The 27,662-nt window shown below is 44.7% G+C and overlaps 1 protein-coding gene across 1 annotated transcript in view; it reads right to left on the bottom strand.

Annotated features, from left to right (window-relative positions):
* The window catches only part of cnksr1 (connector enhancer of kinase suppressor of Ras 1), a 90,170-nt gene that overhangs the window by 47,772 nt on the left and 14,736 nt on the right, over nt 1-27,662 (bottom strand). Inside the window, exons 3-6 of the mRNA XM_029730729.1 lie at nt 21,497-21,699; nt 18,522-18,606; nt 3,831-3,872; nt 2,160-2,279 (exon numbers count right to left, since the gene is read on the bottom strand). Coding sequence (XP_029586589.1) covers nt 2,160-2,279; nt 3,831-3,872; nt 18,522-18,606; nt 21,497-21,699 — 450 coding nt within the window. The remainder of the gene's footprint in view (nt 1-2,159; nt 2,280-3,830; nt 3,873-18,521; nt 18,607-21,496; nt 21,700-27,662) is intronic.

Here is a 27,662-nt window from a genome sequence, read left to right as displayed (position 1 = left end):
AAATGCTTTGTCATAAAATGTTCTTTTTTTTCCTGAAAAAAAAATGTGCTTTCCCAAACTTTAAACCCAATGCGCTGCCTACGGGTGGTGGTGAAACTTTACCTTGACGGAGTGAAAACGGAAACCTTAGGAAAAAAGGAGAGAAAACGTAGGAGAGAAGCAAGAGAAAAGGAGAGCAAAATGAGACACATAACAAAGGAGGAGGTCGATTGAGGACTGATTGGATAGAGCGAGAGAGCGAGAGAGCTAGGCCGAGGAGAAGTGCACAAGAAGTTTGAATAAAGGATCAGAGAGAATGATGAAACAGAAATGAAATAAGGAGTACAGTGTGAGAGAAGTAGAGCATAGAGAGACGACGAGAACGTGAGTCATCCTTAAAGGACAATCAGGATGACATACAGTGCATTCGGAAAGTATTCAGACAAAGAATTGTTTCACAGTTACGTTACAGCCTTATTCTAAAATTGATTTTTTTTTCAAATTCCTCATCAATCTACACACAATACCCCATAACGACAAAGCAAAAACAGGTTTCGTTTTTTTTGCAAATGTATAGAAAATAAAATCACATTTACATAAGTATTCAGACCCTTTACTCAGTTCTTCTGCTGAAGCACCTTTGGCAGCGATTACAGCCTCGAGTCTTCTTGGGTGTGACGCTACAAGCATGGTACACCTGTATTTGGAGAGTTTCTCCCAGGTCCTCTCAAGCTCTGTCAGGTTGGATGGGGAGCGTTGCTGCACAGCTATTTTCAGGACTCTCCAGAGATGTTCGATTAGGTTCAAGTCCGGGCTCTGGCTGGGCCACTCAAGGACATTCAGAGTCTTGTCCCGAACCCACTCCTGCATTGTCTTGGCTGTGTGCTTAGGGTCATTGTCCTGTTGGAAGGTGAACCTTCACCCCAGTCTGAGGTCCTGAGCGCACTGGAACAGGTTTTCATCAAGGATCTTTCTGTACTTTACTCCGTTCATCTTTCCCTCGATCCTGACTAGTCTCCCAGTCCCTGCCGCTGAAAAACATCCCCACAGCATGATGCTGCCACCACCATGCTTCACCGTAGGCATGCTTCACCAGGTTTCCTCCAGACGTGACGTTTGGCATTCAGGCCAAAGAGTTCAATCTTGGTTTCATCAGACTAGAAAATCTTGTTGCTCATGGTCTGGGAGTCCTTTAGGGACCTTTTGGGAAACTACAAGCAGGCTGTCATGTGCCTTTTACTGAGGAGTGTCTTCCATCTGGCCACTCTACCATAAAGGCCTGATTGGTGGAGTGCTGCAGAGATGGTTGTCCTTCTGGAAGTTTCTCCAATCTCCACAGAGGAACTCTGGAGCTCTGTCAGAGTGACCATCATGTTCTTGGTCACCTGCCTGACCAAGGCCCTTCTTCCTGTTTGCCGGGTGGCCTGCTGTAGTAAGAGTCTCGTTCCAAACTTCTTCCATTTAAGAATGATGGAGGCCACTGTGTTCTTGGGGACCTTCAATGCTGCAAACATTTTTTAGTACCCTTCCCCAGATCTGTGCCTCGACACAATCCTGTCTCGGAGCTCTACGGACAATTCCTTCGACCTCACGGCTTGGTTTTTGCTCTGACATGCACTGTCAACTGCCTTTTATAGACAGGTGTGTGCCTTTCCAAATCATGTCCAATCAACTGAATTTACCACTGGTGGACTCCAATCAAGTTGCAGAAACGTCTCAAGGATGAACAAAGGAAACGGGATGCACCTGAAATTTAGTCTCATAGCAAAGGGTCTGAATACTTTTGTAAATAAGGTATATCTGTTTTTAATTTGTAATAAATTAGCACACATTTCTTAAACTTGTTTTCGCTTTGTCATTAGAGGGTATTGTGTGTAGATTGATAAGGAAATTATTTTATTTAATCAATTTTGAAAAAGGCTGTAAAGTAACAAAATGTGGAAAAAGTCAAGGGTTCTGAATACTTTCCCAATGCACTGTAAAGAAATTATGTCTGATTAGTTAGACAGAGAGAAAGAGACAGGAGGTAGAGGCGGAGACAGGAAGTAGAGAGGAGGTAGAGACAGGAGGTAGAGGCAGAGACAGGAAGTAGAGACAGACAGAGTAAGAGATACAGACAGGGTTCAATAACAGATGTTCTGATTGATTCCTTAGAATGACACTGACAGTGTGCTACTTACCAGGTGATCGGCGTCGAAGACAGGCACCAGGTCAACCCTCTCCAGCTGGGCAGTGTGGGTAAGGAGCGCCTCTGGACTGCAGTACAGAATCTCATCACACACCGCCACCAACTGACGACACTGGAGAGGTGTTGTACATTAAAAATGGTTCCACTTATATTTTATATGGGTCTACTTGTGAATACATACAGTTGAAGTCGGAAGTTTACATACACCTTAGGCAAATACATTTAAACTCAGTTTTTCACCATTCCTGACATTTAATCCTAGTAAAAATTCCCTGTCTTAGGTCAGTTAGGATCACCACTTTATTTTAAGAATGTGAAATGTCAGAATAATAGTAGAGAGAATGATTTATTTCAGCTTTTATTTCTTTCAACACATTCCCAGTGGGTCAGAAGTTTACATACACTCAATTAGTATTTGGTAGCATTGCCTTTAAATTCTTTAACTTGGGTCAAACGTTTTGGAAGTTCCCACAATAAGTTGGGTGAATTTTGGTGCCCTTCTTTGCGAGGCATTGGAAAACCTCCCTGGTATTTGTGGTTGAATCTGTGTTTGAAATTCACTGGTCAACTGAGGGACCTTACAGATAATTGCATGTGTGGGGTAGAGAGACGAGGTAGTCATTCAAAAATCATGTTAAACACTATTATTGCACACAGAGTGAGTCCATGCAACTTACTATTAACTTAAAGACATTTTTTTACTCCTGAACTGATTTAGGCCATAACAAAGGAGTTGAATATTTATTGATTCAATACATTTCAGCTTTTCATTTTTTAGTAAACATTATAAAAGCATAATTCCACTGACATTATAGACCAGTGATCCATTTTAAATTCAGGCTATATGTTTCCATACTACACTGAAAGAAAATAGAAACGCAACATGTAAAGTGTTGGTCCCATGTTAAATGAGCTGAAATGAAAGATCCCATAAATCTCTCAAATTTTGTGCACAGATTTGTTTACATCCCCTGTCAGTGAGCATTTCTCCTTCGCCAAGATAATCCCTTCACCTGACAGGTGTGGCATATTAAGAAGCTGATTAAACAGCATGATCATTACACAGGTGCACCTTGTGCTGGGGACAATAAAAGACCACAACTGCTTAGGAGTATCTCTGTCTGTAATAAAGCCCTTTTTGTGGGGACAAACTCATTCTGATTGGCTGGGCCTGGCCCCCCAGTGGGTGTGCCTATGCCCTTCCAGGCCCACCCATGGCTGTTCCCCTGCCCAGTCATGTGAATATCATAGATTAGGGCCTAATGAATGTATTTCAATTGACTGATTTCCTTCTATGAACTGTAACTCAGTAAAATCTTTGAAATTCTTGCATGTTGTTTTTATATTTTTGATGTATCAAATCACATGCTTCTAATTAAGTTGTTGTTTGCATTAGAACCGGAAAAAAACTCAAAATACAAGAAAAAAAGATTCTGGGGAAATGGTTGCACTAGTCTAGAAGACATTTATTTGAGCAGAGACAGACATAATTAAACATTGATTTATTGAATAAACAACGAATCCATTGCACCACCACACTTCATCTGTTTGTCCCTCAATGATTAATATCATTATACAGAAATGAATGTTTCAATAATTAGGAGCAGTATTTAGAAAAGACAGTAGCTGAGGGAAAGAAATCAATGGATATGAATGTACTCACGATGGAGATGATGTCTTTTTCTTTCTCGTAAACTGTGGAATCCTGTCAAAAGGGTAGAAAACAACAGGGTCAGACACAGTAGAATCCTGTCAAAAGGGTAGAAAACAACAGGGTCAGACACAGTAGAATCCTGTCAAAAGGGTAGAAAACAACAGGGTCAGACACAGTAGAATCCTGTCAAAAGAGTAGAAAACAACAGGGTCAGACACAGTAGAATCCTGTCAAAAGGGTAGAAAACAACAGGGTCAGGTAGTGTGGAATAATAAAGGAGCCCCCACAGAGACTGAAAACAGTATTGATATCTGACAGTGGGACATTCTGGTGGTTTGATGTCCTATTATTTTCTGATGTAAAGACCTGAGGCATTCCAAAACACCAGGAAGTGGACTATTAGAGAGTACTATTAGCACTATAACGCCCACGTGCCATCCAGGCCGCTCACTGTATTTACCTCACTTGTCACTTCATTGACACAAACACCTTTTTAGAGGGGCAGAGCAATTCTATTCAAAGGCACTGTTACGCAATACAACATTATGTCAACATAGCAGAGCGAGTGGGAGGTTATTTCCATCCCTGGGACACAGTGTGTGCACCTGTGTGTGTTTACCTGGGTTGACCTGTGGGTGGAGGGTAAATCCTGTGAACTGTAAGTAATGAACGCTAGGATTACAGTTAGTCAATTAAAGCTTGTGTGACGTGAGAGAGAGAGTGAGAGAGAGAGCGGGGAAGAAAGAGAGAGCGAGCGAGAAATCGAGAGACAGAGAGATGCTTGAGTGTGATCTATTTACATCAGGGCACCACGCCACAGAACTTCTTACGTAAATCTCTAAAGACATCCTGCCACTCTGATCCCCAGCTCAATAGTTAAAGGGGCAGTACACTCTAAAATCTAAGTTTGTACAATGTTGAGACCTCAAAGTTGACTGACATCCAAACGTTACAGATTCTCTACGACAGGTGCCATCTATTTAAACTATTCAGATTCCCCCATATGCTGCTATTACCAACCATAATCATGCTTCATCTATGCTCCTGGGATACATTCTTCTTCTGTATCTGTGAACCCACAGAACAGGATATGACATACAGTGCCTTCGGAAAGTATTCAGACCCCTTGACTTTTTCCATATTTTGTTACGTTAAAGCCTTATTCTAAAATGGATTAAATGAATAAAAATCCTCATCAATCTACACACAATACCCCATAATGACAAAGTGAAAACAAGTTTTTAGAAATGTTTGATAATTTATTAATAATAAAATAACATAAATACCTTACTTACATAAGTATTCAGACCTTTTGCTATGAGACTTGAAATTGAGCTCAGGTGCATCCTGTTTCTATTGATCATCCTTGAGTCCACATGTGGTAAATTCAATTGATTGGACATGATTTAGAGATTGGAGAACCTTCCAGAAGGACAACCATCTCTCCAGCACTCCACCAATCAGGCCTTTATGGTAGAGAGGCCAGATGGAAGAAAGACGATTCTCTGGTCTGATGAAACCAAGATTGAACTCTTTGGCCTGAATGCCAAGCGTCACATGTTTTTCAGCGGCAGGGACTGGGAGTCTAGTCAGGATCAAGGCAAAGATGAACGGAGCAAATTACAGATAGATCCTTGATGAAAACCTGTTCCAGAGCACTCAGGACCTCAGACTGGGGCGAAGGTTCACCTTCCAACAGGACAATGACCCTAAGTACACAGCCAAAACAACAAAGGAGTGTCTCTGAATGAATATCCTTGAGTGGCCCAGCCAGAGCCTGGACTTGAACCCGATTGAAGATCTCTGGAGAGACCTGAAAATAGCTGTGCAGCGATGCTCTCCATCCAACCTAACAGGGCTTGAGAGGATCTGCAGAGAAGAATGGGAGAAACTCCACAAATACAGGTGTGCCAAGCTTGTAGCGTCATACCCAAGAAGACTCAAGGCTGTAATGACTGCCAAAGGTCCTTCAACAAAGTACTGAGTAAAGGGTCTGAATACATACGTAAATGTGATATCAGTTTTTTTATTAAAACAATTTTGTAAACATTTCTAAAATCCTGTTTTTTCTAAGTCATTATGTGGTATTGTGTGTAGCTTGATGAGGGAAAAACAATTTAATACATTTTAGAATAAGGCTGTAACAACATAACAAAATGTGGAAAAAGTCAAGGGGTCTGAACACTTTCCGAAGGCACTGTATCTGGGGCTATGTCCCAAGTGACACCCTACGCCTTATGGGTCCTGGTCAAAAGTAGTGCACTACCAGCCCTATGGCCCCTGGTCAAAAGTAGTGCACTACATGTAGGAGATTGGGAAACAGCCTCAGTGATGACAGGACAGGTACACTTCTGCCCTGAAACTGCTCTTACTCTAGATCAGTTGGGAGGGAAAGCACAGCCGTGTAAATCTACACACTTCTCTATGGCACTTCCTCATTGAGATGAGAGGGCAAACTCACCTACACACACGTGTACTGTATGGACTCATGCGTGCACATACACACACACACACTTCAAAAGGGAATATTTGATGACGTCACAGTGGCTTACACACGTGACTCCAACATCATCAGACTGTAGTGCTGAGCGATTAGTGCTTTTTGAGGTCGGTTCGTTTTCACGTTTAAAAAAACAAAAAATTATTTAAACATTAAAATGCAGTATGCAAGTTCAATGATGTAACACAGAATAAAACAAATCAATAAAAGTGTAATAATGACTGCCCATTACAGCTTATCACTTATTAACCATCATCAATGACTTTCCTTTAATTCAATATTTCAGATGTTGTGTATATTACATTAGTTTTTTGTTGATGACATTCCAAGTCATCATCTCATCTCTATAGAGCTGCTGTCTGACAAAATCACTATTTTAGTAGTTCTTCAAAAGTAAATAAGGTGTAGTTTGTATTCAGAAGTCATAAAAGTATCAATGACTTAGATGATGTATTTTCAGATAGAGATGCTTTCTATTCCTCTCCCGTGTACTCTCTTCTCGCAGTGTCTGCCTGACACTGATCTACTGTAGCAGGCAGAAAAATAAACATCCTGGCGCGCAATGGATTATGGCCATTGTAGTTAATTACCACATGTTCTGCGCTAAACTATGCAGTACTTTCTCCAGTTGGAAACAACAACATCGCACAGTTCGGGCTTGATCTGATTTATCTCTAGATAAACAACGCAATGTGCGCGTTGAGCTAACGGAAACAATAAATAAAATAACTCTTAATGTTAATCGCTCAGTGCTGTCAGATTGCAGGCTGACACCCCACCAACATGTGATCCCTATGTGGTATCAGAGAGAGAGAGAGGACCACATCTACTGGTCCCATTATCCAGAGAGAGAGAGAGGACCACATCTACTGGTCCCATTATCCAGAGAGAGAGAGAGAGGACCACATCTACTGGTCCCATTATCCAGAGAGAGAGAGAGGACCACATCTACTGGTCCCATTATCCAGAGAGAGAGAGAGGACCACATCTACTGGTCCCATTATCCAGAGAGAGAGAGAGAGAGGACCACATCTACTGGTCCCATTATCCAGAGAGAGAGAGAGAGGAACACATCTACTGGTCCCATTATCCAGAGAGAGAGAGAGGACCACATCTACTGGTCCCATTATTCAGAGAGAGAGAGAGAGAGGACCACATCTACTGGTCCCATTATCCAGAGAGAGAGAGAGGACCACATCTACTGGTCCCATTATCCAGAGAGAGAGAGAGGACCACATCTACTGGTCCCATTATCCAGAGAGAGGACCACATCTACTGGTCCCATTATCCAGAGAGAGAGAGAGAGGACCACATCTACTGGTCCCATTATCCAGAGAGAGAGAGAGAGAGAGGCCCACATCTACTGGTCCCATTATCCAGAGAGAGAGAGAGAGAGGCCCACATCTACTGGTCCCATTATCCAGAGAGAGAGAGAGAGAGAGCCACACAGCTCTGTTCACAACAGCCCCCTCCACCCAGCTCTGTTCACAACAGCCCCCGCCACCCAGCTCTGTTCACAACAGCCCCCGCCACCCAGCTCTGTTCACAACAGCCCCCGCCACCCAGCTCTGTTCACAACAGCCCCCTCCACCCAGCTCTGTTCACAACAGCCCCCGGCACCCAGCTCTGTTCACAACAGCCCCCGCCACCCAGCTCTGTTCACAACAGCCCCCGCCACCCAGCTCTGTTCACAACAGCCCCCGCCACCCAGCTCTGTTCACAACAGCCCCCCGCCACCCAGCTCTGTTCACAACAGCCCCCGCCACCCAGCTCTGTTCACAACAGCCCCCGCCACCCAGCTCTGTTCACAACAGCCCCCGCCACCCAGCTCTGTTCACAACAGCCCCCGCCACCCAGCTCTGTTCACAACAGCCCCCGGCACCCAGCTCTGTTCACAACAGCCCCCGCCACCCAGCTCTGTTCACAACAGCCCCCGCCACCCAGCTCTGTTCACAACAGCCCCCGCCACCCAGCTCTGTTCACAACAGCCCCCGCCACACAGCTCTGTTCACAACAGCCCCCTCCACCCAGCTCTGTTCACAACAGCCCCCGGCACCCAGCTCTGTTCACAACAGCCCCCGCCACCCAGCTCTGTTCACAACAGCCCCCGCCACACAGCTCTGTTCACAACAGCCCCCTCCACCCAGCTCTGTTCACAACAGCCCCCGCCACCCAGCTCTGTTCACAACAGCCCCCGCCACCCAGCTCTGTTCACAACAGCCCCCGCCACCCAGCTCTGTTCACAACAGCCCCCGCCACCCAGCTCTGTTCACAACAGCCCCCGCCACACAGCTCTGTTCACAACAGCCCCCTCCACCCAGCTCTGTTCACAACAGCCCCCGCCACACAGCTCTGTTCACAACAGCCCCCGCCACTTCAATGTTCCATTTTCCCCTCAGTATGACTTCCTCACAAACTGTGGTTGCTGCTTAGCAGAAGAGTGACTATGAAAGCTTCCATTACATTTATAATAAATAAGTCTTTATAGAAATGGACCTTGGGCTTTGTGCTTTTTCACACTGCCAGAGTTATGCAGTTATTCAACACAGTCTGCTGTGCGTTATTGCTTACGTAAATACGCCTTTATTCCAGTTAATGAAAGATGCCCCTAAAACTGAGGGTAGAGCCATTCACTTCAAATAATCTACAATGAATTGTAAACTACTGTTAGTCTGTAATTTATACAGGAAATAACACTCAGGAAGTATGTTTCAACATGGATTGGATTTATAAACTGAGGGAGCAAGGCACAACTACTCAAACACGAGGTTCATTTCTCTCATATAGTTCGGTCATGTGATCTAGGCCGTCATTGTAAATAACAATTTGTTCTTAACTGACTTGCCTTGTTAAATTAAAGGTTAAATAAAAAGAAAATGTAAAAATGACATGCCTGATGTCTATGTGAGCTTTGTCGTTGTCTAGGAAACAGATGTGGATTGTTCTGGGTGGAAGAACACATTGCAATCCAATCTCATGATGCATTCACACACACACACACACACACACACACACACACACACACACACACACACACACACACACACACACACACACACACACACACACACACACACACACACACACACACAAACATTAATAATCATTGTGACACAAAAGCCCTTGAGTAGTTTAAAGGCCCAGTTCAGTCAAATTTGATCTTTCATGTGTTTTATATATATTTACACACTATGAGGTTGGAATAATACTGTGAAATTGTGAAAATGATGATAATACCCTTTTAGTGTAAGAGCTATTTGAATAGACTGTCTGAAATTTCAGCCTGTTTTGGTGGGATTTAGTTTTGGCCTTCCTGGTAACATCACCAGGCTGTAAATGTGTTGGTAGACCAATAAGAAACATTGTGCCAAACCTCTCTGCCAATAACAGCTAGTTTTCCTCTCTCCACTCAGACCACTCCCAGAGAGTCCTAGCTAAATCTTTGCTTGAGATATTGCTCTTCGCTATTAAGTTAATTTTAATTGAAATTTTAATTGAAAACAATCACAGTAATGTGATTTGATAGAACTAAAAACAGCTGCATTGGGCCTTTAAGTGTGAGTGGGCTTCCTATAGCGGACATAGAGATGAATTGGCACAATAAAAGAAAATATCCTTTTATGAGTGAATGCCACTAGGATATATGCCACCATCGCTGGGAGGTGATTTAGTCAAACTGAAGCATGCATTTGTAAATGTCAGTGTGTGTGTGTGTGTGTGTGTGTGTGTGTGTGTGTAGGAACATACCTGGAGTGTATCTCTTTATACCTCTTCAACACCAAACCAACACAGCCGGTCTAAAGCAGTGGTTCCCAAACTGTGGGGCCCTAGGGGGCGTGAGCTAACGTTTTTAGCCCATTGAGCGGGATTCCCCCCCGTGCCCCCCTCCCCCCGGTGAAACATTTTGAGAACCACTGGTCTAAAAGTACCAGATGGGCGGGGTTTGCTCTTTTGCAACTATTCTATTGCTTCCATATAGTCAGACAAGCTCAATCAAGCCTAGATAAAGTATTTGAAATTATTTTCAAATATAATTTGGTCTGCACCAAACCAACCCATGTGAATTATTAGGCGTATATCTCTTTAAATGCTGGTGAAGGGACTCCAAGGAGTGAGAGTTAACTTTCTGCCTGCTCTATATTGGAGCGTTACGTTCAACATTTCCTAACTCAATTACTTCAAATAGTAAATCCAATAAAACTCAGCCTAAGTGAACTGCAAATGCTACTGTCTCTAGCCTGGTCCCAGATCGGTCAGTCTCTAGCCTGGTCCCAGATCGGTCAGTCTCTAGCCTGGTCCCAGATCGGTCAGTCTCTAGCTTGGTCCCAGATCGATCAGTCTCTACCCTGGTCAGTCTCTACCCTGGTCCCAGATCGATCAGTCTCTAGCCTGGTCCCAGATCGGTCAGTCTCTAGCTTGGTCCCAGATCGATCAGTCTCTACCCTGGTCAGTCTCTACCCTGGTCCCAGATCGGTCAGTCTCTACCCTGGTCCCAGATCGATCAGTCTTTAGCCTGGTCCCAGATCGATCAGTCTCTACCCTGGTCCCAGATCCGTCAGTCTCTACCCTGGTCCCAGATCGATCAGTCTCTAGCCTGGTCCCAGATCGGTCAGTCTCTAGCTTGGTCCCAGATCGATCAGTCTCTACCCTGGTCAGTCTCTACCCTGGTCCCAGATCGGTCAGTCTCTACCCTGGTCCCAGATCGATCAGTCTTTAGCCTGGTCCCAGATCGGTCAGTCTCTAGCCTGGTCCCAGATCGGTCAGTCTCTAGCTTGGTCCCAGATCGATCAGTCTCTACCCTGGTCAGTCTCTACCCTGGTCCCAGATCGGTCAGTCTCTACCCTGGTCCCAGATTGATCAGTCTTTAGCCTGGTCCCAGATCGGTCAGTCTCTAGCCTGGTCCCAGATCGGTCAGTCTCTAGCCTGGTCCCAGATCGGTCAGTCTCTAGCCTGGTCCCAGATCGGTCAGTCTCTAGCTTGGTCCCAGATCGATCAGTCTCTACCCTGGTCAGTCTCTACCCTGGTCCCAGATCGGTCAGTCTCTACCCTGGTCCCAGATCGATCAGTCTTTAGCCTGGTCCCAGATCGGTCAGTCTCTAGCCTGGTCCCAGATCGGTCAGTCTCTACCCTGGTCAGTCTCTACCCTGGTCCCAGATCGATCAGTCTCTACCCTGGTCCCAGATCGGTCAGTCTCTAGCCTGGTCCCAGATCGGTCAGTCTCTAGCCTGGTCAGTCTCTACCCTGGTCCCAGATCGGTCAGTCTCTAGCCTGGTCCCAGATCGGTCAGTCTCTACCCTGGTCAGTCTCTACCCTGGTCCCAGATTGGTCAGTCTCTACCCTGGTCCCAGATCGGTCAGTCTCTACCCTGGTCCCAGATCGATCAGTCTCTAGCCTGGTCCCAGATTGATCAGTCTCTAGCCTGGTCCCAGATCGGTCAGTCTCTAGCCTGGTCCCAGATCGGTCAGTCTCTAGCCTGGTCCCAGATCGATCAGTCTCTACCCTGGTCCCAGATCGATCAGTCTCTACCCTGGTCCCAGATCTGTCTCTACCCTGGTCCCAGATCTGTCTCTACCCTGGTCCCAGATCTGTCTCTACACTGGTCCCAGATCTGTCTCTACCCTGGTCCCAGATCAGTCTCTACCCTGGTCCCAGATCTGTCTCTACCCTGGTCCCAGATCAGTCTCTACCCTGGTCCCAGATCGGTCAGTCTCTAGCTTGGTCCCAGATCGGTCAGTCTCTAGCCTGGCCCCAGATCTGTCTGTACTTTAGCCTACTCCATTGTAAAGCCAAACACTGGCATGACAATTCCATAAAGAGCTGTCTAGAATCTGATTTAAATGGCTCATGTCCCTTCATTGTATACCGTAGTATGAGTGGTCAAAGCGTTGAGTCATCATCGGGCAGCAGGTGTTGACACTGGTGTCCGTTGAACCAAGCTCATGGTCAGGGTTGGGGAGTAACTGATAAACTGCAACTGTAATCCGTTACCAGAAAGAAAAAAATAACTAATCAGATTACATATACTTTTCAAAAACTAGATGATTACTTCTTGGATTACTTTTCCATTAAGGATGTTGGTGAGAAAAAAAAATACATTGACACCTTTCTGTTTTCTCAAAGACATTCAATTCAGCACTGGAAAAAGGTGCAAGTTTAAATTTGTTCTACCTGAGCGAGACTGACCAGAATTCAGAGACCACTATGATGTCAGAGACCACTATGATGTCAGAGACCACTATGATGTCAGAGACCACTATGATGTCAGAGACCAGTATGATGTCAGAGACCACTATGATGTCAGAGACCAGTATGATGACACACCAAATACATTTGATGGATCATTTTGTCTTCTTCTAGTACCTCATAACAGGAAACGAATCAAAATTAAACAGAAAGTAAATCAGATTATGTTACCAAATTTGTGTAATCCAAAAATGACGTTACTGATTACAATTTTGGACAGGTAACTAGTAACGGATTACATTTAGAAAGTAACGTCCTGAACCCTGCTCATGGTCAGTTACTTATACTGGAATATGGCAACGAGCTGCACACTTAATCATTAACGCACCAACCACATCATGCGCACAAAACGTTGAAAAGACATTAAAATACATTGAAAAGACGTTAAAATACATAGAAAAGACATTGAAATTCAATAAAAGTTGTTGAAAAGACGTGAAACGACATTAAAAGACATTGTTAAGACGACGTTAAAAACATGTCTTCTTCGTTAAGCACGTCTTGCTCAGTGCGTTCATTAGCACCTCAGCCAGACCACTAACTAACTACAACAATTATTTCTGGTTACAGCAAAACTATTCAAAACAGATAAAAATCATACTAGAAAACTTTACCACAATTGTGAATAAAAAGGTGCAATGGTCAACCAGCAAGAGTTGAAACTCACTCTCAATGGGTATGATCACTGAATAATAACACTTCTGTTCGTGAACAGAGGCATCAAACTCCTGTATCACATCTTAGAAAAGCCATTTCACGTTCTTAACTACAGTAGCCTTTACTGTCCAGATCGTGTGTCACTAACAGGCCATTGGAAACCAATCAATCAGATGTAAACAAACATCATTACATCACCTCATTCTCACATACCTCAATACAACTCCTTCAAACAATTCTTCCTTGATCCTCTCTCCATGTTCACAGAAATTCTCAATGTAACTATCGCCCACGCTCTCTGTGTCCACCTCTCTTGCTCTCTCTCTCTCTCTCTCTGTAATGGACTTTGCTTGTTGTTGTCTAGTAGTGTGCGAGCCTATCCTGTCCAGTCCTACAGAGCCAGTAGTCAGTGGAGAAGTGGAGGACTCTAGGATCACAGCAGCTGACTCATGGCCCCGCACAACCCTCCAAGGCACTGGAGAAAATAAACCCCATGAGTGGGGAGAGAGGCGGACACACACACACACACACACACACACACACACACAAAAAGAGAGAGACACACACAGAAAGAGAGACACACACACACAAACTCCTGTGTTTTTATACAGGCAGGAAATGGAAGAGAGTTATTTATTTTCTACAAGGGCCCTAGGAGACATGGCCTGCGTCCCAAATGGCACCCTTTTCCCTACATATTGCACTACTTTTGACCACGGTCCATAGGGCTCTGGTCCAAAGTAGTGCACTATATAGGAATGGGGTGTCATTTGGGACAAACATGATCCGTCTGGTCCTTGTTCTTGTTACAGATGAACCAATTCTCTAGAAACAAGCAACGTAATAATGGGAGCATTATCATTCAAAGCCTGCCTCTCTGAAACAAGGTCACAAGAGATTTGACATTTAAGTTTCTTAGCCAAGGGCTAACTTGCTGCACACAGATGAGGGTGGTGGGGTGTGTGTGTGTACGTGACTGTGTGCGCATGTGTGTATTCTACTGACCTTTCCAGAGCTGGAACTTGATAATGATGGGCAGAGAGAGATGAGAAGAGAGAGAGAGAGAGCGAGACGGGCAGAGAGCGAGATGGGCAGAGAGCGAGATGGCCAGAGAGAGAGAGATGGCCAGAGAGAGAGAGATGGCCAGAGAGTGAGATGGCCAGAGAGTGAGATGGCCAGAGAGTGAGATGGCCAGAGAGAGAGAGATGGCCAGAGAGCGAGATGGCCAGAGAGCGAGATGGCCAGAGAGAGAGATGGCCAGAGAGAGAGATGGCCAGAGAGAGAGATGGCCAGAGAGCGAGATGGCCAGAGAGAGAGATGGCCAGAGAGAGAGATGGCCAGAGAGAGAGATGAGAAGAGAGAGGACCAACTCACCTGTGTGGATGTGTTTAGTCAGTTGTGAGGTTGTCGTTCCTATTCTAGCATGTTCTTATTAGGTCTAATAGAAATTCTTAGAAACTACAGCCATATACACTTTTCAAAGAAACTATATAAAACCTCAATCCAATGAAAGACACCAGTCAGTCTCAGTTTCTTCTGTCTTATAACTCATCTGTCTTGCCTTAAGACTCAAGGGGGTGTACTTACAAAACTGCCTTACGCAAGCACCTGCATTTTGGATCCCCCTAATATCTGATACCTCAGCAACTCTCTGTAGTTCACACACTCTCCATCTCTGTCTCTGTGATACACAGTCCTCCATCATAGTTGAATAAGGCCTATGATTATCTGACTCCTAAGCATACAGCAAAAACAAGCAGTGGTTGCTCATTGGCTCCAAAAACAGGAACCAACCAAACAATGGGCAGTAATCAAACCTCTCATCGCCTCCAGCACAGAGCAGACTACCGTCAAAACAGTCTGGGTTAAGGACCAAGTTTCACTTACTAATTACCTTGAGTCTACAGTTTGGACAGCTTTCATACAACAACAAAACAACTAAGTCAGTAAGCCAGAACTTGGCTGGACAAGAAGCCATCAGCCTTCAAAAGGCCCTCATTGTTCCAATGTAACCTTCAGCAGATACTCACTGCCCAGCTTCCTTCCTTTCTGATGAGGGGGGAGGGGGGTCTAACCATAGAAATAGTATGACTAACCCATGGTTCTTACTCAGAGTCAGTCATATTCATCAATTGGCTACAACAAATGTGTCATTATTCATTTTCTGGATGCACAATGAATGTAGTGAGTGTGTTCACACAGAACATCCTTTGATAGTCTTTTAAAAAGAGCTCTGCACTGATTTGTGAAGAAGAGGTCAAGTCTATTTATCACATCTCTAATGTGTTATGCAAACAACAAAAAGACTAAAAAGCAACAGAAAAAACAAAAAGCAATTTTCTACAAGAAGATACATGTATTATTGTGGTCAACAATGTCTAAATGTACAGAAACTGTGAGCACAGACATCCACAAACACATACATACCAGTTAGCTACACTATTCAATCAAAATGCAATAAAGCCAGCAGAAAAACAGCTCCAGAGTTGTAATCTACCTACTTTGGCTGGAGACAATCCAGAGCTGCAAATAGGGCTGCCAGTCAGAGCTCTAAATTTAGTACTCTGGGATCTCTCTGCTCCCTGAATACTGTCCTCTCTTTCGCCCTCTATCAGTCTCTCATTGGTCTGACTGCACTGCAACTCACAGCAGGTGAACTACAAGTTGAGTTCCAGTGAATCCTTCCATCAGTCCCCCCTCCCCCTGCTCCCTGTCTCTCACTCACTCCCTCTCCCGAAGATCACCATATCCATTCCGCCCATGCTCCCCCTCCCCCAGTCCCTCCCTCCCTCCTCCCCCAGGCACTATCTATGACAAATCCAGGCCTGTCTTTTTCACAAGTCGCAAGTAACCAGTTTATAACTTGAAGTTTAACTCTGGCATTACAGATCACGTTAAATACACATTCACCCACCTTCTCCCTCTCTTACACAACTTCCTTTCCCAAAAATCATCAGTCAACCTGTGCTTCTTCAAGGTAAACTATTCCGAGCATGCAGTCAGATAAAGAGTCAATCTGGTTGGTCTGTGCATTCTCCAATAGGACGAGTGAGTTTGCTGTTGTGCTGTGTTAGGGCAGCGGTGGAAAAAGTATCCAATTGTCATACTTGAGTAAAAGTAAAGATTACTTGAGTCATTTTCTATTAAGTTAAGTGAAAGTCACCCAGTAAAATACTACTTGAGTAAAAGTCTAAAAGTATTTGATTTTAAATATACTTAAGTATCAAAAGTAAAAGTAATAAATAATTTCAAATTCCTTAAATTAAGCAAAGCAGACATTTTCTAGTTTGTTTTATTTACAGATATCCAGGGGCACATCATTTACAAACGAAGCATGTATTTATTGAGTCCGCCAGATCAGAGGCAGTAGTCATGACCAGGGATGTTCTTTTGATGAGTGAATTGGACCATCTTCCTGTCCCGATGAGCATTCAAACTGTAACTAGCACTTTTGGGTGTCAGGGAAAATGTATGGAGTAAAACGTACATCACTTTCATTAGGAATGTAGTGAAGTAAAAGTAGTAAAAAATATAAATAGTAAAGTACAGATACCCCCGACTTAAGTAGTACTTTAAAATATTTAGACTTAAGTATTTTACACCATTGGTGTTAGGTGGCCGTTGAAAGCAGCAACACAAACACAGTGGTGGTTCATCCAGCCTGCCTTGTGTACGCCTCCTCCAAAGATAAAATGTGTCTGCTAAGTATTGTTTGGTCCAACTAGGAATCTAATTCAGATTTAATTCACATCAAGGCCATTCATTCAATGTTAATAAGGAGCAGAGTTTTTCCTGGTCAGGTTATTCGACATTCATTCATTCAGCAGTGAACGCCTGTACAATGAAAACATTAACAGCCATGCTGGAACACTGGGTTGTGTTCATTAGGTAACAAATGAAAGAAAACAGACTGAAACAAGGAGGGACTACCTGGACATGTCCAATAAGAAACACTCCTTTTTGCTTTATGTTTCAAAACGTTTTTAAAATGTTTTCCATTGTGTGCCCTAATGAACACGACTCAGGTCTTTAACATAGGAGAGGTAGACTACCTTGTGTACTGCGGTCCCCAGGTCTTTACAGTAGGAGAGGTAGACTACCTTGTGTACTGCGGTCCCCAGGTCTTTACAGTAGGAGAGGTAGACTACCTTGTGTACTGCGGTCCCCAGGTCTTTACAGTAGGAGCGGTAGACTACCATGTGTACTGCGGTCCCCAGGTCTTTACAGTAGGAGAGGTAGACTACCTTGTGTACTGCGGTCCCCAGGTCTTTACAGTAGGAGAGGTAGACTACCTTGTGTACTGCGGTCCCCAGGTCTTTACAGTAGGAGAGGTAGACTACCTTGTGTACTGCGGTCCCCAGGTCTTTACATTAGGAGGGGTAGACTACCATGTGTACTGCGGTCCTCAGGTCTTTACAGTAGGAGAGGTAGACTACCTTGTGTACTGCGGTCCCCAGGTCTTTACAGTAGGAGAGGTAGACTACCTTGTGTACTGCGGTCCCCAGGTCTTTACAGTAGGAGAGGTAGACTACCTTGTGTACTGCGGTCCCCAGGTCTTTACAGTAGGAGAGGTAGACTACCATGTGTACTGCGGTCCCCAGGTCTTTACAGTAGGAGAGGTAGACTACCATGTGTACTGCGGTCCCCAGGTCTTTACAGTAGGAGAGGTAGACTACCATGTGTACTGCGGTCCCCAGGTCTTTACAGTAGGAGATGTAGACTACCTTGTGTACTGCGGTCCCCAGGTCTTTACAGTAGGAGAGGTAGACTACCTTGTGTACTGCGGTCCCCAGGTCTTTACAGTAGGAGAGGTAGACTACCTTGTGTACTGCAGTCCCCAGGTCTTTACAGTAGGAGGGGTAGACTACCTTGTGTACTGCGGTCCCCAGGTCTTTACAGTAGGAGAGGTAGACTACCATGTGTACTGCGGCCCCCAGGTCTTTACAGTAGGAGAGGTAGACTACCTTGTGTACTGCGGTCCCCAGGTCTTTACAGTAGGAGAGGTAGACTACCATGTGTACTGCGGGCCCCAGGTCTTTACAGTAGGAGAGGTAGACTACCTTGTGTACTGCGGTCCCCAGGTCTTTACAGTAGGAGAGGTAGACTACCTTGTGTACTGCGGTCCCCAGGTCTTTACAGTAGGAGAGGTAGACTACCATGTGTACTGCGGGCCCCAGGTCTTTACAGTAGGAGAGGTAGACTACCTTGTGTACTGCGGGCCCCAGGTCTTTACAGTAGGAGAGGTAGACTACCTTGTGTACTGCGGTCCCCAGGTCTTTACAGTAGGAGAGGTAGACTACCTTGTGTACTGCGGTCCTCAGGTCTTTACAGTAGGTGATGATGTTCCTACTGGACGTGTAACCCCTCAGCTGGGCAAACTGGTACCTGGACACACACAGATGGACCAATGAAGAAAGAGATGCATTTATTGAATCTAGAAATAATATAAAATGTGCAGATTTCAATGTCATTAAAGACTCAAATGATGCATTCATGATGGAGGATAACACAACCCATGAGAACACAACCCATGAGAACAATCCTACATAACATTAGGATAGAAAGGGGTAAGAGGTCACCAATGTAAATGTACTGAGCTGTTTATTTAATCGCACCGTCATTCGTACATTATACTAGTTGGCACATTGTCAGAACACTGTACATAGCTTATGTAACATTTTAAAGGTTATGCTACATTTTCTACTGGTAATAATATCATATTTTAAACGTTGTTATTCTCTTGAAACTTTGTGTATGTAATGTTTACTGTTAATGTCTGATTATTTCATTTCAATTTGTTGGTTTCTGTCACTGTTGTTTTGTTCTTCACTTCCTTTGGCAATGGCAACATGTTTACATTGCCAAAGGAAGTGAAAAACAAAACAACAGTGACAGAAACCAACAAATTTAAATGAAGTAACTAAAATTCCCTGTCTTAGGTCAGTTAGGATCACCACTTTATTTTATGAATGTGAAATGTCAGAATAATAGTAGAGAATGATTTATTTCAGCTTTTATTCCGAAGCGAGAGGAGACGGAGCGCGAGCGAGCGAGAGGAGACGGAGCGCGAGCGAGCGAGAGGAGACGGAGCGCGAGCGAGCGAGAGGAGACGGAGCGCGAGCGAGCGAAAGGAGACGGAGCGTGAGGGAGACGGAGCGAGAGGGAGAGTGGAGACGGAGCGAGAGGGAGAGGGAGCGAGAGGGAGAGTGGAGACGGAGCGAGAGGGAGAGTGGAGACGGAGCGAGAGGGAGAGGGAGCGAGAGGGAGAGTGGAGACGGAGCGAGAGGGAGAGTGGAGACGGAGCAAGAGGGAGAGTGGAGACGGAGCAAGAGGGAGAGTGGAGACGGAGCGAGAGGGAGAGTGGAGACGGAGCGAGAGGGAGAGTGGAGACGGAGCGAGAGGGAGAGTGGAGACGGAGCGAGAGGGAGAGGGAGAGTGGAGACGGAGCGAGAGGGAGAGTGGAGACGGAGCAAGAGGGAGAGTGGAGACGGAGCGAGAGGGAGACGGAGCGAGAGGGAGAGTGGAGACGGAGCAAGAGGGAGAGTGGAGACGGAGCGAGAGGGAGACGGAGCGAGAGGGAGAGTGGAGACGGAGCAAGAGGGAGAGTGGAGACGGAGCGAGAGGGAGACGGAGCGAGAGGGAGAGTGGAGACGGAGCGAGAGGGAGAGTGGAGACGGAGCAAGAGGGAGAGTGGAGACGGAGCGAGAGGGAGAGTGGAGACGGAGCGAGAGGGAGAGTGGAGATGGAGCAAGAGGGAGAGTGGAGACGGAGCGAGAGGGAGACGGAGCGAGAGGGAGAGGGAGAGTGGAGACGGAGCGAGAGGGAGACGGAGCGAGAGGGAGAGGGAGAGTGGAGACGGAGCGAGAGGGAGAGTGGAGACGGAGCAAGAGGGAGAGTGGAGACGGAGCGAGAGGGAGACGGAGCGAGAGGGAGAGTGGAGACGGAGCAAGAGGGAGAGTGGAGACGGAGCGAGAGGGAGACGGAGCGAGAGGGAGAGTGGAGACGGAGCAAGAGGGAGAGTGGAGACGGAGCGAGAGGGAGACGGAGCGAGAGGGAGAGTGGAGACGGAGCGAGAGGGAGAGTGGAGACGGAGCAAGAGGGAGAGTGGAGACGGAGCGAGAGGGAGAGTGGAGACGGAGCGAGAGGGAGAGTGGAGATGGAGCAAGAGGGAGAGTGGAGACGGAGCGAGAGGGAGACGGAGCGAGAGGGAGAGGGAGAGTGGAGACGGAGCGAGAGGGAGACGGAGCGAGGGAGAGTGGAGACGGAGCAAGAGGGAGAGTGGAGACGGAGCGAGAGGGAGACGGAGCGAGAGGGAGAGTGGAGACGGAGCGAGAGGGAGAGTGGAGACGGAGCAAGAGGGAGAGTGGAGACGGAGCGAGAGGGAGAGTGGAGACGGAGCGAGAGGGAGAGTGGAGATGGAGCAAGAGGGAGAGTGGAGACGGAGCGAGAGGGAGACGGAGCGAGAGGGAGAGTGGAGACGGAGCGAGAGGGAGAGTGGAGACGGAGCGAGAGGGAGAGTGGAGACGGAGCGAGAGTGGAGAGTGGAGACGGAGTGAGAGGGAGAGTGGAGACGGAGCGAGAGGGAGAGTGGAGACGGAGCGAGAGTGGAGAGTGGAGACGGAGCGAGAGGGAGAGGGAGAGTGGAGACGGAGCGAGAGGGAGAGGGTACAGCATCATAGCCATGGGTCATACACTATGAGGGTGCAGCATCATAGCCATGGGTCATACACTATGAGGGTACAGCATCATAGCCATGGGTCATACACTATGAGGGTGCAGCATCATAGCCATGGGTCATACACTATGAGGGTGCAGCATCATAGCCATGGGTCATACACTATGAGGGTACAGCATCATAGCCATGGGTCATACACTATGAGGGTGCAGCATCATAGCCATGGGTCATACACTATGAGGGTGCAGCATCATAGCCATGGGTCATACACTATGAGGGTACAGCATCATAGCCATGGGTCATACATAGGGCGGCGCACAATTGTCCCAGTGTCGTCCGGGTTTGGCCGTCATTGTAAATAAGAATTTGTTCTTAACTGACTTGCCCAGTTAAATAAAAGTAAAAAATAAGCTATAGCCTAAGAGAATATATTACAGATCTATTATTATAAACTGAAATCAGACTACTGCATACACACCCAGACAGGGGTGAAACTCTGAATCCTAGTCACAGGGCCTAACAGTCCAATGTCCCTACATATATGATACTATGCCTAAATCATTGTTAAAGTGATGTAATACAGGGCTGTGTGTGATGTACCTGTTGAGCAGGGAGAAGAGGCCCTTGGCGGAGGTGATGAGCTCCAGCACCACCTGCAGTACGCTGGCTGGCAGCTTGGTGGCGCTCTGCCCATCATAGGTGTTTACCCTCCAGCGGATCTGGATGCCCATGATCAGGGAGTGAGCCACCACGCACAGGTTCTCTGTCAGACTGCGCAGGGTCTCCCCTCCCATGCCGTATGTCTGGGGAGGGAGACAGAGAGTGAGGCAGGGGCAAACACCTCACAGACATACACACAGAGAGTCCAGACTGTAGAGTCAGTACAGAGAGGCAGAGTTCAGACTGTAGAGTCAGTACAGAGAGTCCAGACTGTAGAGTCAGAACAGAGAGACAGAGAGTCCAGACTGTAGAGTCAGTACAGAGAGACAGAGAGTCCAGACTGTAGAGTCAGTACAGAGAGACAGAGAGTCCAGACTGTAGAGTCAGTACAGAGAGACAGAGAGTCCAGACTGTAGAGTCAGTACAGAGAGACAGAGAGTCCAGACTGTAGAGTCAGTACAGAGAGACAGAGTCCAGACTGTAGAGTCAGTACAGAGAGACAGAGAGTCCAGACTGTAGAGTCAGTACAGAGAGACAGAGAGTCCAGACTGTAGAGTCAGAACAGAGAGACAGAGAGTCCAGAATGTAGAGTCAGTACAGAGAGACAGAGTCCAGACTGTAGAGTCAGTACAGAGAGACAGAGAGTCCAGACTGTAGAGTGAGAATGAATAAGACACTAAGAGTGCGAATAATACTGTAATACTGGACTGACTGGTTTAGTAAACTGAAAGACAGTCAACAGGAGGGTCTAATCTCTCATTGAAAAGTAGATCTAGTTGTGTAGGTTATCATAATGCCATGATGCACAGTGACATTAGGAGTGTCTGTCTACATAAATGATCACACAAAAACTCAACCAATGACATTTTGGGGAATATTCAGGAGGTGGAAACTTTCCGTGGGAATTAACGGGATTATATGGGAATTAACGGGAATATATGTAAATTAATATTAATACCGTTTAAATGTAGATGTTTTTTGCATTGGATATATTTACCATATCATATGGAGACAGAACAAAAACCTTTTACCTTATCATAAGTAGACAATCGCAAATTATTAAATCCTTCCAAAAGAAATAAAAAAATGTTTTTACTTACGAATTGAACTTTAATTAAATGAGTTGACTCTTCACATGGGATGATTTCACTGAACAACAAAAGGGAATATTGAATGATCCCCAATGATCCATCACATCTCCCAAAAACATTTTCAACATACATCTGTAAAATGATAGTCTTGAAACTAAAGCTTTGGTTGTCTTCCTCTCAGGCTTCCATGTCTTCTCCCTGGACCTCCTCAATGTCCACCTCTTGAACATCAGACTCTGAGGCCTCATCTTCACTGTCACTTTCCAACCTTGTTGAGGAAGTCTCGTTGTCAGGCTCAAAAAGCCTCAAATTTGCCCGGATGGCCACCAATTTTTCAACCCTTGTATTGGTCAGCCTGTTGCGTGCTTTGGTGTGTGTGTTCCCAAACAAGGACCAGTTGCGCTCTGAGGCGGCTGATGTTGGTAGGATTTGGAGGATGATGGAGGCAACAGGGGAAAGAGCCTCAGATCCACAAAGTCCCTTCCACCAGGTGGCTGATGAGATATGTTGTTACGACTGCCATATTGCATCTCCATCCCAAAGCCCTTGCTTGGAAGTGTACTTCGCCAGACTGCCAAGAACCTTGCCCTCATCCAGGCCAAGGTGGTGAGACATGGTAGTGATGACATCATAGGCCTTGTTGATCTCTGCACCAGACAGGATGCTCTTGCCAGCATACTTGGGGTCCAATATGTACGCAGTGGCATGTATGGGCTTCAGGCAGAAGTCTTCACGCTTTTTGATGCATTTCAGTTTGCACTTCTTGGAGCAACAGCGAAGTGGGCAGGGCAGTACGGATTTCTTCTCTTACATCTGCAAGCAGAGTCTGAACATCAGACAGGATGGCATTGTCTCCCTCAATCCGTGCAATGGCTACTGCTATAGGTTTCAGGAGTTTCAGGCTGCTTACCACTCTCTCCCAAAGTACATCATCCTGGAGGATCCTCCTGTGTGACAGTCTCCTATGGGCTGTCCATATCAGCAGACTGTGATATGGCCATTTCTTGGAGAGAATACTTCCCCTCCAGGAGAATGTCAAGCACGATGACACCACCACCCCAATGGGTGTTGCTGGGCAGCTTCAATGGTGCTCTTATTGTTCTCACTTTGCTTGGTGAGGTAGATTGCTGCTATAACTTGATGACCCTTCACATACCTAACCATTTCCTTGGCTCTCTTGTAGAGTGTATCCATTGTTTTCAGTGCCATGATGTTCTTGAGGAGCAAATTCGATGCATGAGCAGCACAGCCAATGGGTGTGATGTGAGGGTAGGACTCCTCCACTTTAGACCAAGCAGACTTCATGTTCGCAGCATTGTTTGTCACCAGCGCAAATACCTTCTGTGGTCCAAGGTCATTGATGACTGCCTTCAGCTCATCTGCAATGTAGAGACTGGTGTGTCTGTTGTCCCTTGTGTCTGTGCTCTTGTAGAATACTGTTTGAGGGGTGGAGATGATGTAGTTAATTATTCCTTGCCCATTAACATTTTACCACCCATCAGAGGTGATTGCAATACAGTCTGCTTTCTCTATGATTTGCTTGACCTTCACTTGAACTCTGTTGAACTCTGCATCCAGCAAATGAGTAGATAAAGCATGTCTGGTTGGAGGGGTGTGTGCTGGGCGAAGAACATTCAGAAATCCCTTCCAATACACATTGCCTGTGAGCATCAGAGGTGAACCAGTTGCATACACAGGTCGAGCAAGACATTCATCAGCATTTCTCTGACTCCGTTCCTCCATTGAATAAAAAACACTTCTGATTCCAGGAGGACCATGAGCTGTTGCTATCGATAAGGTGTCTGATTCATCATTTTCACCTCAAATAGAAGTAGAGGGACTTTTGTCAGAGGTTGCTTGTTGTGAGCGCTGAGGGAACTTTATGCACTTGGCCAGATGATTCTGCATCTTTACATATGATTTGGTACAGTATTTGCACATGTACACAGCTTTTCCTTCTACATTAGCTGCAGTGAAATGTCTCCACACATCAGATTGGGCACATGGCATTTTCTGTAAAGATTAGAATTTTTTTTTTTTAAATGTTTTAAAAAATAATACAATTCCATGTACAGATAAATAGTTAAGCAGTTGGATTAAACAACTCCTTCGTAAGATAAATGTTTTCAAATTAAACATGTATGGAACATTACTCAGTTAGCAGGCTCAAGCTAGCTAAAACCCACATGGTAGCAAAAACAAATTAGCAGAAATTGTTTACAAGTTAGAAATTATTTATACACACTTTGCTGTAGGCTACTATTTACTAGTTAACAAAACAATAATGTATGTCATATAACATATATTCACCCCACCCAGTAATGTAATCAAAACTTACCAGAAAGCATGTAGTCCTTGGCTCAGAGAGTGTAGTAGTGTGGGCTCAATAGCATCTCATTAGTGTGCAAGATCTTGAGAATCAGCTGTACATGTGATGGAAGAATGCACTGTGCATGCAGAGAGTTGCAATTCCATTGAATTGGGGATAGTTTAATCAAAACATGACACAAGACCTAGAATTGCCTTATGTGTATCCCACAAAAGGTTCACCGTTATAAAGTAACTTTTTTGATGAATTTAAGCAAAATTCCCCAAATTCCTGGGTTTAACGGAAATGTTCCGACCCTTTGCAACCCATTATAGACGTATGCACAGCTAGCACACAAGGCATCTGATTGCACAGCGGCCAAAATATCACACACTGCTTCCAAAATATTATTCCCAGCGTATAAACTAGTTATAATCCACAGAGGCCCAAATTAAAGCAAAAAAAGCATTGTTCAAATCCAATCTGGGTATAAAATGAACATGAATACCAAAATGAATGTGTAAAAAAACTAAATGGCAACAGGAAAAAGAATGTCATTATTTAAAGCAATCCTTTAAGTGGACCACAAAAATCTAATACTTAGGATGCTTATTAATAAGGGACAACAAATATATAAAGATAAAGTCCTATTACTGAACAATTAATATATCCTATTACTGAACAATATTAAAGCAGATATTTTTAAAATGGAACAATATTCCCATAAATCTTACAGGTAGAATAATTAAGCAATAAGGTACGAGGGGGTGTGGTATATGGCCAATATACCATGGCCAAGGGCTGTGCCTTGATACAGCCCTGAGCCATGGTATAAATGGCCATATATCACAAACCTCTGGGATGCTTTATTGCTATTATAAACTGGTTACCAACATAATTAGAACAGCAAAAAATACATGTGTTGTCATACCCATGGTATACCACGGCTGTCAGCCAATCATAATTCAGGGCTTGAACCCCCCAGTTCATAAACCTTTTTAGAATGGCATGGCTCCCGAAGTTTTTATATTTATTCTCGGTAATACCAATTACCCCAACTAGGACATTCTTTAAAAAAAGATATACTACTCGGTCACAACAGGACTTTATACAGGAAAATAAAACTGATAGAATAAACAGGAAAGTTTTACATCTTCTAAAGTCTGAGGGTGGTTTTAACCTTCCAGACTTGGAGTTGTATCAACTCACCACCCAGGGCTTTTACTTGCAGCACATAGATAAATGCACTACAAAGAGGAACAATAGGAACATATTAAAGATGAACATGCTCCTCCCCAGAATCTTTTCATGAGTCTGTCTTCAAAGGATAAAGCTAAGAACATTAACAACAGTATAGTTAAGAACACTATAACAATATGGAAGAAAATGAAAAGTGTTCTACAAGAACCAATATCACTCACTAAAAACACAACCCTTTTCAGAACTCACTGATAAAAATTGGTCTTCATGGAAAACTAAAAGACATGGAAACTGTAAATGACTTGGTAATAGGAAATAAATCAATTTTCATGACAGAGCTAAAACGCAATTTTGGACTGACCAATGTAGATATTTTACTTAAAAGTTTCATATCAAGAAATTTCTGTATAAAATATTTTGGAAATCAGCCCAATCTTGAAGGAATGCTATTTGATAGGTAAGCTAGCCTATTTTTTTAAAATTATATTTAACTGGAATTGTAGAACTGGAATTGCGATACAGTGATTTATAAGTGGAATAATCTGTCTGTAAAGAATTGTTGGAAAAATTACTTGTGTCATGCACAAAGTAGATGTCCTAACCGACTTGCCAAAACTATAGTTTGTTAACAAGAAATTTGTGGAGTGGTTGAAAAACGAGTTTTAATGTCTCCAATCTAAGTGTACGTAAACTTCGACTTCAACAGTACATACAAATGACAAAAGAGCTGCTAGCCAGTGACAACAAACATTCCCCACACAGTAGTTTGCATATGAGAAGTATTATCACTAGCTTCTTTTGTGTTCGCCTTTGGTTGTAGATGAAGTGCACACACACACACAGAGTACCAGTCAAAAGAATGGACACACCTACTCATTCAAGAGTTTCTTTATTTTTACTATTTTCTACATTGTAGAATAATAGTGAAGACATCAAAACTATGAAATAACACATGGAATCATGTAGTAACCAAAAAAGTGTTAAACAAATCAAAAATATATTTCATATTTGAGATTCTTCAAAGTAGCCACCCTTTTCCTTGATGACAGCTTTGCACACTCTTGGCATTCTCTCAACCAGCTTCATGAGTTAGTCACCAGGAATGCATTTCCATTAACAGGTGTGCCTTGTTAAAAGTTAATTTGTGGAATTTCTTTCCTTCTTAATGCGTTTGAGCCAATCAGTTGTGTTATGACAAGGTAGGGTTGGTATACAGAAGATAGCCCTATTTGGTAAAATACCAAGTCCATATTATGGCAAGAACAGCTCAAATAAGCAAAGAGAAATGACAGTCCATCATTACTTTAAGACATGAAGGTCAGTCGATCCAGAAAATGTCAAGAACTTTTAAAGTTTCAAGTGCAGGTGCAAAAACAATTAAGCGCTATGATGAAACTGGCTCTCATGAGGACCGCCACAGGAATGGAAGACCCAGAGTTACCTCTGCTGCAGAGGATAAGTTCATCACAGATAACTGCACCTCAGATTGCAACCCAAATAAATGCTT

The sequence above is a fragment of the Salmo trutta genome, chromosome 33 (genome assembly GCF_901001165.1).
Source record: "Salmo trutta chromosome 33, fSalTru1.1, whole genome shotgun sequence".
Classification (NCBI taxonomy): Eukaryota; Metazoa; Chordata; class Actinopteri; order Salmoniformes; family Salmonidae; genus Salmo; species Salmo trutta.
The sequence above is the reverse complement of the archived record's forward strand: the minus strand, read 5'-3'. Positions and strand labels throughout refer to the sequence as shown.